Source organism: Tursiops truncatus, chromosome X, assembly GCF_011762595.2.
Source record: "Tursiops truncatus isolate mTurTru1 chromosome X, mTurTru1.mat.Y, whole genome shotgun sequence".
Taxonomy (NCBI): Eukaryota; Metazoa; Chordata; class Mammalia; order Artiodactyla; family Delphinidae; genus Tursiops; species Tursiops truncatus.
Window position 1 is genome coordinate 34873129 of NC_047055.1, and position 13286 is coordinate 34886414.

A 13286-nucleotide genomic window follows, 5' to 3' on the forward strand; every position below is an offset into this window, starting at 1 on the left:
GCCTCGCTGTGGCTTCACAGACTCTTGCCTTTTCCAAAGTGCCTCTTTTATTCACCAGAAAGCCTAGTGCCCTGGCAGAGCCTAGCTCCCCCAGTCTGTGTGCTGTTTGGCACAGGTCATGTTCCTCCTTGCGTGGCTTGCATGGTACGTGCACATCACGCTCGCTCCAAACTTGCCTGGCCTCTAGGCCTCTGTCTTCTCCCGATCCCTTCTCTCCCCCCCCAGTGCTTTAATTTAAGCCGTCACCGCCTCTCACCTGGACTAATGCATTGTCTTCTAACCAATCTCTTTGCTTCTACCTTTAACCATCCCACACACACACACCACCTCACCAGTCTTCCCCCTGCATCTGGAGTCATAGTTTTTAAGTGCAAATTTGATGGTATCGCTCCCAGATTTCTTTCACACATCAAACCCAGACTTCACAAAAGGCCCCCAGGGTCTGGTGTTTATCCTCAACTCCAGTCTCATCTCTCAGAATTCACTGCTGGCATCCTACACTGGAGCCATTTGGAGCTATTTGCACTCCTGTAAGCATGCTGTATTCTTTCACACCACCATGTCTTTGCCCCTGCTGGCGTAATTCTGCAGTCTGGAATACCCTTTCTATCCTCTCTGCCTAACCAGATCCAAGTCATTGTCTCAATGGCTTTATTGAGATATAGCTGACATCACAAACAGTTCACTCCTTTAAAATGTACAATTCACTGGATTTTAGTTTAGCCATAGAGTTGTGCAACAGTCACCACTATTTAATGCCAGAACATTTTCATCCCCTCAAAGAAACTCTGTACCTATTAACAGACCTCTCCATCCTGCCCTGCCTAATTCCTCCTTGCCCCCTGCTGGCCAGCCCCTGGCAACCGTTGATCTACTTTCTGTCTCTATGGATTTGTCTATTCCAGAGGCACCGCTCAAGACTTTTTTCAGGTGTTGACTCCTAGTCCCCTGATTTCAAAGCCTCTCCACTGGGCTCCAATAATACCCCTTGTATGGCTCGTCATAGCACTTATTCCCGCTGTATTCTTACCGGCCACCCCACTGGAAGTGACTTACTCATCTCTGAAACCTCAACGTCTAATACTTGGCTTCGCTTAGAGAAAGTACTCTGTAGCTACTGGCCAACTGAATGAATGACTTCCAGGAAGCCCTGACAGGGAGAAAGGCCTCTCAGTGAGTGGGTTAGAGATGAGTGAATACACAGGCAAGGCCAGACGGTGGATTCCTAGTGCCCATATTTCAGCTCACTTGCACTTGGATAAACTCACCAACCACCACACTGATGTCTCTTTCATCTCTACAGTTGATACGCAGGTTCCAGAACCTAGGGAAACATTACCATAAGTGGTGCAGAGAAAGTATATCCTCAGGAAATACTCATGATACACCAGTTTAAGCTTTACCTGTGGGACTAACAGCAACACCCTCAGGCCATCTTCCTGCTTAACTTTTTCAATGTCCTTCCACCCCCCTCCTGTCGTCCCTTCCTTCTTTCTCTTCTCCTCCCCCCACCCCACCAACACCCTTGGGATATTTGCCCTTATTTTTTTTTGCGGTACGCGGGCCTCTCACTGTTGTGGCCTCTCCCGTTGTGGAGCACAGGCTCCGGATGCGCAGGCTCAGCGGCCACGGCTCACGGGCCCAGCCGCTCCGCGGCATGTGGGATCTTCCTGGACCGGGGCACAAACCCGTGTCCCCTGCATCGGCAGGCGGACTCTCAACCACTGCGCCACCAGGGAAGCCCTGCCCTTATTTTTAAAGCACATTTCAGAATATCTGATGAACAATGTAGGTCCTTAGATTTTAAAAGAGATTAACTTTAGATGAGATGTCTGAACATGAATCCCCTTTGAAAGCTGCTAATTGTTCTATTTCAGTGCACCACATTTCTTTACACGATTGGATCTTTAAAAAATCTAGTCAGCAAGGGAATTATAAGACAATTTTGCAAACACAGTGGAATATGGAAATGTTAAATACTAAACCATCTCATTTTCAGCATTTTACTGACTAGAGACAAATGCGGGTGCACCCTGACTCTGGCTACCATCATCCTTTTTCTGTCTCTAAGCCTTTCTCCCGATTTCAAACTTCCTCCTTCTTCTTGTCCCCAAGAATCTTTGTCTCCTGTCTCATCTCCTCCATTCCTGATCTTCTCTCCCTCTTTCTCGATTCTCTCCTCCGCCCATTTTGCTGTAGGTACCTCCCTTTATGTTTCGCACTCTGTTTCTCCTCCACTTTCTTTTTCATTCTTCTTCCTAATTAGCTCCCTCTCTCTTTTTTTCCCCTTCTGTTCTTTGCACCCGGAATGAAGTAGGGAAGAGAGAGTGGGAGGAAAGATGAGCAGGAAAAGAGAGAGGGGAGAGAGATAGACAATGGGGCTGTCCTGCAGCTGCCACATCATTTGTCACCCAAGGGGATGTGCCCTGGTCCAAATTACCCATATTTCTTCCCCTTTAAGGTAAGGCAGCATAATCTCTTTGTGCCTCAATTTTGTCTAACATATAAAATTGAAACAAAGTAATATGTTCCCAGACTACCTCCCAGAGATGTTGCTAGGGTCAAACTTGGGAATGAATATGAAAAAGATTTGAAAAGAACCAGACCCCTGTAATTGGAAGCACACGGGGGAATGGGTGGGTGGATTACCGCCTTGCACTGTATGGGGATCTAATTAACTGAGCATTGCAGTTCTTGCCTTTCTGAGGAATGTGTTTCTTTTCACCTTTGTTCTACTCAGTCACATCACTTGGTTGTCTGTATAGCTCGTTTGAATGTTCTTAGTGTCTTCGGAGGGGAAGGATAACGTGTTCCTTTGTATGCTGTTGATTTTTATCCCCTTCCTTTTCTCTTGCCTTGGGCTAGCAAACGGAACCTCCAGCAGCCAGCTCTCTACCCCCAAGTCTAAGCAGTCTCCCATCTCTACGCCCACCAGTCCTGGCAGCCTCCGGAAGCACAAGGTATTATGTCTCTTATACCTTACTAAACCCCTTTGCACTTGGACTTTTTGGAATGGCTGGTGAGGGTTTTCTCTTCCGTCTACCTCAGCAGCACATCCAGGCCAGAATTTCCCTTTGTCTGGTCCATTAGCTTGAAGTGCTGGGAATCCCAGCAGGGGCTAAGCTTCCAGTCACTTTTATTTATTCTTCTGACCCCCAGTTTATTTAGTTCTGGTTATATTTAACCAAAACGAAGAGGTATGAAGGGCCCAAATAACCATTCTGAGCTAATAGTGTCACCAAATGATGGCTCAGGGGCTGAGTTGGGCACTTGTCCCTGCAGTTCAGGGGCACAGCAAAGAGGGCATTGAGGGCAACTTATGGCCCCAGGCTCCAATAAATGACATAAAGAAAGTTAGCCCTAAGCTACTCCCTTTAGAGTCACAGGACATCAAAGTATGAACAGACCCTAGTTTCATTGTATATTCTTCATTACCAGGCAGATTCTGGTACAGTGTAGGAAGAGAGGGCATATATACATTGCATTGGCCCTGGGCACCCTTTACACCTCTAAGTCATCCCCAATAAATATACCGTTAAAATAATAGAGGTGTAGAAATTCTCTACCCCCGCTTTCCAAATTGATTCCCACCCAGAAATCTCTCCTGTATCAAAAATCTGGAGTGGCCATTGCCTTCAACCTCATCTCTGAGGCCATGTGAATGTGGTTTCTGCTCTGATTACCACACCCTAGAGCAGCTTCCTCTAGGATTCTCTTGTCTTCTCCCAGCTCACAAGACTTGGCGAGAGATGGAGAAAGGCAAAAAGCCACCAATGTGGCCAACTCCATCACGGAACCATAGAGGGTAAGAGCTACAAGAGATCTGAGATGGAGATAAATTCGTTTCATTTGATTCTCTCAATAATCTTGTGAGATTGATGTTTTCCAGACGAGAAAATTGAAACCCAGAATGAAGTTACTTACTGGGGTGACATAGCTAGGTAGCAGCAGACGTAAGACTGGCACCCAGGTTGCTACCAGTGGTTTGCTGGAGCCAGTTCACACTAGCTCCTGAGAGCTGACTGTGTGCATCGCTTCAACTCTGTGTTCGGTGACATCGTGTTGGTACCCAGAGCTCAGCCATGATGGGAATATTTATTTACACCATAGAATTCAGCAAATACTACAAATCAAGGTTGTTGTTTTCTCCCACAGGAAGTCGGTTGTTACACATTTAACAGCACAGCGCTGCCTGACACCTATTTTCATTTCCTTTTCTCTACATCAGGATTTTTAATTTCCTGGTTAACTTGACCATTACCTGCTCCATCATTCCTAAGGCCCATTCCATTCCTTTAATGACTTACCTTCTGGTACTGACCCTGACCAGAACCTTCGAATTGTTCTGTTGAGCTATTTGGTTTCCCCAAAGGAAGATCTGCTGAACTGTCTGTGTAACCAACGGTACCCAGAGATTGTGAGATGGATGAAAATTGCTTTTGCAGTCAGCTTTCAGTGATTCTTCTGAGCAGCAAACCTTGTTAGTGTGGACATTCCAAGACGAGGAGTAGCCTACTTCATTTGTTCTACTGTCCACACAGAACCTCCTGGGGATGCTCCACTGTTTCTTACTGTGTCTTTGCTCTATGCATTTCTGCCCATACTTTCCTTCTGGGAAGTGTGACCTACCCCAGCACCTTCCACCAGTACTTTCTCCAAAGGGCTGAGGGCAGCCTGGGCATTTATTTGGTCTGCACACTTGAGTCCTTCTGCTTTGTAATTGACATGTTCAGTTCATTTAGGCTGAGGCCCCACCATCCATAAGCCCATTGAGGTGAGTGCATTGTTAAACCGTTTCATCTGGTTGGGTTTGCAGGCTGTGTGTGTGTGTGTGTGTGTGTGTGTGTGTGTGTGTGTGTGTGTGTGTTTTGTTTTGTTCTTGTTTTGGACTCAGTTCTAAAAACGAATTTCACCATTGAAGAACCAGAACAAGCTACAGGTGGCAGCCTTGTCAGAGCCTATTTTCTTTGTATCATTGGGTTTTCAGTGTATCATTTTATTTTTCAGATTACCCATTTTTAATGGCAGTTAAGCAAACAAACATTAAATAATAAATTATATAATTTTCTAGAGCAAACTTTTAAAAACATTTGGATTTTGGTATAATTTTCACTAAGTTTTTACTTTTTTTTTTTTTTTTTTTTGCGGTACATGGGCCTCTCACTGCTGTGGCCTCCCCCGCCGCGGAGCACAGGCTCCGGACGCGCAGGCCCAGCGGCCACGGCTCATGGGCCCAGCCGCTCCGCGGCATGTGGGATCCTCCCGGACCAGGGCACGAACCCGCATCCCCTGCATCAGCAGGCGGACTCCCAACCACTGCGCCACCAGGGAAGTCCCCTACTTTTTACTTCGATGTTTCAAATTTACAGTTGTAAGATTGTAGTAAAAAGAACTTCTGTATACTCTTTATAAAGGTTCACCAGTTGTTTATTTTTTTCCCCTTTACTTCATTTTTTGTGTTCTCTCTCTCCACACACACACACACACACACACACACACACTTTACGAAATTTTTTAACCATTCGAAATTGTTTAAGACATCATGCCCTTTAACCTCTAAATACTTCAGTAGGTATTTCCTAAGAATAAGGACATTTTCTTTCATAGCCATAGTACAATTATAAAATCAGGAAGTTTGCACTGATTCAGTACTGTTATATACTCGGCCGTCCATATTCAAATTTTATCAATTGCCCCAAGAGCGTTATTTTTTTCTGGTCCAGGATCCAATCTAGGATCACACATTGCCTTCAGTGGTCATGTCTCTTTAGTCTTCTTTGATCTAGAAAAGTTCTTGAGTCTTTTAAAAAAATCTTCAAGACAGTATATTGTAGAAATGAAGAGCACAGGCTAGTTGTTTGGTAAAATGTCCTTCAGTTTAGGTTTGTCTGATGTTCCCTTGTGGTTAACAGATTGTGCATTTGGGACAAGAAATGTCATAGAAGTGACGTTGCATCTCACTCAGTGCATCCTATCAGGAGGCAGTAGCCTCATGCTTATACCACCAATGATGGAGGATGAACTGCTTTTTCTGAATAAGCTAAAAAGTGTGTTGTGACCTTGGCTCAGTCTCCCTGGGGCTCCGGCTCAGCTTCTTGCTCCTCCTTTCACAAAGTTACTTGAGCCTTAGCACCATCGAGGTCCTTGGGCAGTGGGCCTAAGCAGATATCACCTGAACTTCCATCCAAGTGGACCTGAAAGGTATGAGTCATGGTGGAGACAGGAAGCAGGTGGCTGAGGCCATGACTTTCCTCCTGCACAATTGGAAACAAACGTGAAGTCCCAGCATCCCTTTGGTAAATTTTGACGGTTGTGACAGGGCCCTAAGCTGTAATCAGCCTCTTGGCTTCTCCTCTTAAGCAACTCATGGAGAATCCTTTTTAATGCAGCTGCAATGAGGTTAGCCAAAGTCCGCATACTCAAGTGCTGCAATATGGACACGAAGTAAATCCTTGTATAGTTAATGAGAACAACATTTTGCATTTTTATACTGCTTTATCTTTCTGCATAGCCGTTTTCTCATTTACCCTAGCGATAACCCTGTGAAAGAGATAGGGCAGGTTAGCATTTCCATTTTACAGATGAGAAAAAGGAGGTGATGAGGTTAAAGACAACCCCAGTATGATTCAACAATTCAGAGAAGGCACCATATTAAAGGTGTTCAAAATGCCTAGAAACACAGGGCCGCTTTTTCATTTATTAAATTTTTTTTTTCCAGATTAGTGATTGCCCTCATGGCTTTAAATTTGGAGGCATTTCACTTGCCAAGCTGCCTGGAGATTGAAGGAAAATATATTTGACATATTATTTGAAAGCATAACTAACATTATTTAAATATACATTTCCCTCTGTGTTTCCAGACTTTTTTTTTTTTCTGTCATCCTGTAACTGCTTAGAGAGATAGTTTGATGAATAAAGCAGGGTCCTGAAACTTACATCACAGACACCACTCTAAGTGGATTTTGGTAGTGTAATCAAGAGCGAAAAAAGAACTGCAGGAGCACACAAAGGAGGGTAGGAAAGACGTCGGACTGTGGGAGGGTGGGAGACACGAAAGCTTTATAGACTAGGTGACATTTAAGTGGGACCTTGGAGCCTGGGTAGGCTTTTGATGGCTGGTGAAGAGAGCGGGCATTCCAGCTTTTAAAAAAATCAGCGAGAACAAAGCCACACCATCAGAAAAGCACAGGGCACATTTGGGAAAAAGTAAACCCAAACTAGAAGCCAGGTTTCTCAAAACTTCTCTCTGACTTCCTTTGGACTATAAGCTTCTTGGACCAGAGACCAAGTTTTTGTTTTCTCTAACGCAATAGCATCGCCAGCACAGCTGTATTTGTTACAAACATTTTGTTCTGTAGGGCTCCAGGGGACCAAGCAAATGAATTTCAGGTGCAAATTATTTGTATTGTTAAGCAATATGTGTGTTTCTGTATTTATACATATCAATCAACAAAAACAGAATGTTGAGATAATTCCTTTTCCTGAACATTGTTCTACCCATACAAGAAGATATATTTTGAATACTAAATAAATTGATGGAGGACAGAAGTACGGAAGTTCATACCTAGGCCTAGTCCTCTGGATTTTCTCCATAGCCTGTGCCTCACCCCACCCATTCCAAGTCACAGCAGCTGCAAGTGGAGTCGCCTCCCAATGCTACTCCCAGGCCTGTCCCCTCTTCCTCTGAGATAACAGTCTGGAACAGTCTTTCTCGGATAATTATTTCCACTAACCAACCAGCTACACTGAAGGATCTGTTACATGAATGACTCAGAACAGGGGTGAATGCTGAAGCCCAGTGGTTCAGTGCGGTGGGACCCAAAGTGGCTTCCATAATGAAAAGGCCCTTGTGTGCTGCCTGAAAACTGCCCAGGGAGTTCACTAACTTGGTAGCGCCTGCCTCCTTTCCCTTGCTTTGGTATAACTAGAGAAAAACAAAATGTAATGATCCAAGTTACATTTTATAGAATTTTGGGGCTAGAAGGAAACTTAAAGATGTTATAGTCTATATCTTCCTCAATTTTCAGATACAGAAGCAAAGACCCTGAAAGGGGAAGTTAGGCTTAGGACCTAGGTCTCCGGGCTCTTAATCCTGTGCTGTTTCTATTACAGTGGACTTGCATTATGTGTAAGTTTAACTTATGGAATTCATCACTGGTCACAATATAGTCATAGAGCAAAATTGCTACAAAACCGCCTCTTACGTTTCTACACATCATTATTTACTGAATATTACTGTATACACTATGCACCAATACATGCATATTGCTATATAGTGTTACCTGCTCAGGAATCATATAAACAGTATTCAGAACCTATCTATGAAACAGAAACAGAATCAGGGACATAGAGAACAGACTGGTGGTTGCCAAGGGGGAGGGGGGTGGAAGAGGGTAGGAGTGGGAGTCTGGGATTAGCAGATACAAACTGGTGTATATAGAATGGATAAACAACAAGCTCCTACTGTATAGCACAGGGAACTATATTCAATATGCTGTGATAAACCATAATGGAAAAGAATATGAAAAAGAATATATATGTATAACTGGGTCACTTTGCTGTATAGCAGAAATTAACACAACATTGTAAATCAACTATACTTCAATAAAAAAAATTTTAAAAGTATTCAATTGTCAATGTAAAAGATTTTCAAAAGTACTATTTTTTAAAATAACATTGAGATAAAATTCACCTTTTCTAAAGCACGTAGTTTAGTGGTTTTTAGAATAATCATAAAGCTGTGCAAGAATGCATTCATCACCTTTGAAAGAAATCCTATGCCCATCAGTAGTCACAGCCTCTTCCTCCTCCACCCACCCCCCTGGCAACCACTAATTTACTCTCTGTTTCTGTGAGTTAGCATATTCTGAACAATTCATATAAATTTTCCTCCGAACACTGCTTTAGCTGCATCCCATAACTTTTGGTATATTGTTATTTCATTTTCCTTTATCTCAAAGTATTTTCTAATTTCCTTTGTGATTTCTTCTTTGACCCATTGATTATTTAGCAATGTGCTGTTTAATTTCCACATATTTGTGAATTTCCCAAATATCTTTCTGTTTTTACTTTCTAATTTAATTCCACTGTAGTTGAAGAACATACTTTGTATGATTTAAATCCTTTCAGATTTATTGAGACTTGTTTTATGGCCTAACATATGATCTGTCATGTAGAACATTACATGGGACCTTGAGAAGAATGTGTATTCTGCTGTTGTTGGATGGAGTAGATTAGATGTGTAATTATTTGTAGTGCCTGTCATTCAAGTCTTCTCTTTCCTTGTTGGTCTTCTGCCTAGTTATTCTATCCATTACTGAAGGTGGGGTATTGAAGTTTTCGACCATTATAGTTGAATTGTTTATTCCTCACTTCAATTCAGTCATTTCGTGCTTCATGTATTTTGGTGCTCTGTTGTTAAGGCACAGATATGTTTTAATTGTTATATTTTATCATTATGAAATGTCCTTCTTTGTCTCTAGTAACAAGTTTTGTCTTAAATCTATTTTTTCTGATATTAGTATAGCCACTCCAGTTCTCTTTTGGTTACTAACTGCATGGTAAATCTTTTTCATCATTTTACTTTCAACCTATTTATGGTTTTGAATGTAAATTATGTCTCAAACAACATAGAGCTGAATGTTTTTAAATCCATTCTGCCAATCTCTGCCTTTTCCTTTGAGTGCTTAATCTACTTACGTTTAATGTAATTATTGGTAAATTAGGAATTACATCTGCCATTTGCTATTTTCTATATGTCTTATGTCTTCTTTTTGTCCCTTCACTCCTGTATTTCTGCCCTTTTTATCTTAGATATTTTTCCAGTATACCATTTTAATTCCCTTGTTGTATTTTTTACTAATTTTATTTCGAGTTATTTTCTTAGTGGTTGCCCTGGGGATTACAATTAACATTTCAACATAATCTACTTTGGATTAATAGCAACTTAATTTCAACTTTATATAAAATTTTTGCTATTGTATTGCTATATCTCTGTTCCTCCCCCCCTTTGTGCTCCTATTCACATACAAATTACATCTTCATGCATAATAAGTCCATCAACACATCTTGATAATTACTAGTCCATGCAGTTGTCTTTTGAATTGGATAATAGAAGAAAAGAGTTAGAAAAATTAATTTCTTTTGTATTGACCTATGTATTTACCTTTACCAGTGTTCTTTATTTCTTATGTGGATTGCTGTCTACTGTCCTTTCATTTCTCCCTGAAGGATTCTCTTTAGTATTTCTTATAGGACGTGTCTGCTAGCTCTGTCTTTGTTCATCTGGGAATGTGTTGATTTCTCCTTCATTCTTGAAGGATAATTTTCCTAGATTTCCTTAAATGCTTTGATCCAATAAGTCTCCCAGCCTTTGCTGAAGGGCTGTGTGTGTGTGTGTGTGTGTGTGTGTGTGTGTGTGTGTGTGTGTGTGTGTGTGTGTGTGTGTGTGTGTGTGTGTGTGTGTGTGTGTGTTGGAGCCTGATTTCAATGCTCCGTCAGGCAGCTTGCCTCAGGCTTCACTTGCTGTTTGCACAGGGCCTCAAGGCCAACCAGAGGTGAGAGATTAGGAACTTCTCAGGTCTTTTCTGAGAATATACCCAGTCCTGAACATGTGCCTGGCCTTAGAGATTCCTGGGAATATTTTCAGAACTTTTCAAAGGCCCCTATGGACATGAATTCTCCAGCTTTTCCTTTTAAGGTTTTGAACAGCTTCATTTGCCCCAACTGTTTCCCCCGCGTTAGGCAGCTGTGATTTTAAACAATTGCAGCTGATTAATGCTCCCTGAAAAGGCTGTTCACAGTGAGTGTGCTCTGAGTCAGGTCAAATAAAGAAGAGCCCCACAAGTGGGAGCTACCAGACAAGTCAAATAGTGACAGTTCTCTGGGAATAGGGCATTTGGGGGAGCTCCAAGCCTATTCTGCATCCTCCAGTGGCTGCTAGGTTTTTTTCAGAGACTGTAGTTGTGAGGCTGTTGGTTTTCAGAGATACCCTGGAGCTGGGGAGAGGGAGAATAGAAATAGGGCAAGTTAAAGCACCCCAAATTTCGGTATTCTTACTGAGATTAGGCCATTTTTCTTGAATAAACATTTTTTGGATTGTTGCAAGCCTTTGGTTAATTTCCAGAGTTCTGAAAAAGTTGATTTTGACAATTTTTTCCAGTGTTACTTGTATTTCTGTAGGAGTAGATTTTCAGAGTCTTTCTCCACTATTCTTGAAGTCTAGAGCTCAAAGATACTTTGACTATGTTCAATTTTCACTTTACTCAATTTATGGAGAACTGAATGCCTTCAGAGATGCAACTCCGTTGTATGCCACTTTGCCTCAATTCAATTTTATGTGTGTTTTTTATTGTCCTCCTGTTGTTTCGTCAGTGTTGTACTTCCTACCTGTTTATCAGTTTTCTAAGCAATGTTGTTTGGTAGTTTAGAGCAAGAGTACCAAATCATGTGTATGGCCTGGTCGTTTTGGATGGCCCCCTGAAGTAAAAAATGTTTCTTACATCTTTAAAGCATTGTAAAAGAAACAAAACCCAAACAAACAAACTGTGTGACAGAGACCATATGTGACCAGCAAAGAGAGCCTAAAATATTTACTATCTACCCCCTTACAGAGCAAGTTTTCCAACCCCTGATTTACAGTGTAGGGATTATGGGTTGGTGAGAAATGTATCTATTTGCTATAGTTGCCTTTGTTGTGTTTTTTAATGAATCAGTCTTTCTTTAAGAGTCCTCAGAGCTGGTAGAGACCTTACAGATTGTACATTCTGTATTTTCTTGATGAAGAAACCAATACTCAAAGACTTATTCAATGTCACAGTACTACTTAACCAGGAGTAAGACCTCAAGTTTCTGAATACACTTTACTTCTCTTTCCATTCTAAGCGGCCTAACAGACTTCCTGCCCCTTCTTTCTCAGCAAAAAGCATTCTGTGTTAGATAAGTAAGTCCCTCTCCTCCCCATTCTTGTCCCCCTTCCTCATCTTCACTTTTTCCTTTACCTCAAGGAGAAACTGCATTCTCTAATTTTCTTGGGCTATCTGCTACTGAAGTTCTCTGTTTCCATTACCAAAGAGAGTCTCTTAAATATCCAGAGACTTGACCCTAACATTTCCAGTTTCCTTTAGTATTTTGCTGATAATGTAAATGAAAACAGTGGTTCTCAAACTGTGTTTCATTTGGGGATGGGTGAGATTCTGCCTCCCCCATGTCTGGTTCAACCAAAACAACTACACTTTTATTTATTTCATATATTTGGCTTCCAAGAAAAATTTCATTTGAATAGAGAATTTAAAAGAGAAGCGAGAGAGAGATGGAGAGAGAGATTTGAAAAGCTCTGATTTAGACAATGGGTGAAGTAAGTCCAGGAGTAATCACAAGGATCTCCAAATAGAGCTCTGGGAACGGTGGGAAAAAAACGGTGGGAAAAAAACAATGCCATCCCATCTCCCCAAGACATAGACAAGGCTTGGGACAGTATTGGAGCCATGAATCCTAATTCCTGGTGGGAACTGGAAGCATTAAGAAATAAATTGGACTTAGGTGATGGGGTACATTTTCTGGGTTAGCCACTTGTTCAGGGCCTGGCAGCTCTCTGGGGGCCTGAAATGAACCCATAACTGATATACATCCACAACTGATTTTTGACAAAGGTACAAAAGTCAATCAGTGGAAGAAAGATAGCTTTTTCAATAAATGGTGCTGGAGCAATTAGATGTCCCTAGGCAAAAAAATGACCCCTAACCCAAACCTCATATCTTACGTAAAAATTAACTCAAAAATGGATTATAGATGTAAAAGTAAAGCATTTAGAAAGGAAACATTGGAGGAAATCTTCTGATCTTTGGCTAGGCCAAGAGTTCTTAGATTTGACGACAAAAGTGCAACCCATAAAAGAAAAAAATGATAAATTGGATAAATTGGACCTCATCAAAATTAAAAACTTTTGCTCTGTCAAAGACCATGCAAAAGTTATGAAAAGACAAGCTACAGACTGCAAGCCACATATCTAACCAAAGCCATATATAGAATATGAAAATAACTGTTAAAACTCAACAATAAGAAAAATCCAATTAGAAAATGAATAAAAGACATGAAGAAACATTTCTGAGGAATTGTTTCTTCAGTTGAACTCAGGAGGAATTATAGATGTCAACTATGCCCGTGAAAAGATGTTTAACGTCATATTCATCAGAGAAATGCAAATTAAAACCACAATGAAGGGCTTTCCTGGTGGCGCAGTGGTTGGAAGTCCGCCTGCCGATGCAGGGGACACGGGTTCGTGCCCT

The 13286-nt window shown here is 41.6% G+C and overlaps 1 protein-coding gene across 1 annotated transcript in view; it reads left to right on the forward strand.

Moving 5' to 3' along the window:
- Nucleotides 1-13286, forward strand: part of DCX (doublecortin) — a 342948-nt gene that overhangs the window by 320187 nt on the left and 9475 nt on the right. The window contains exon 10 of the mRNA XM_033849507.2: nucleotides 2866-2960. Coding sequence (XP_033705398.1) covers nucleotides 2866-2960 — 95 coding nt within the window. The remainder of the gene's footprint in view (nucleotides 1-2865; nucleotides 2961-13286) is intronic.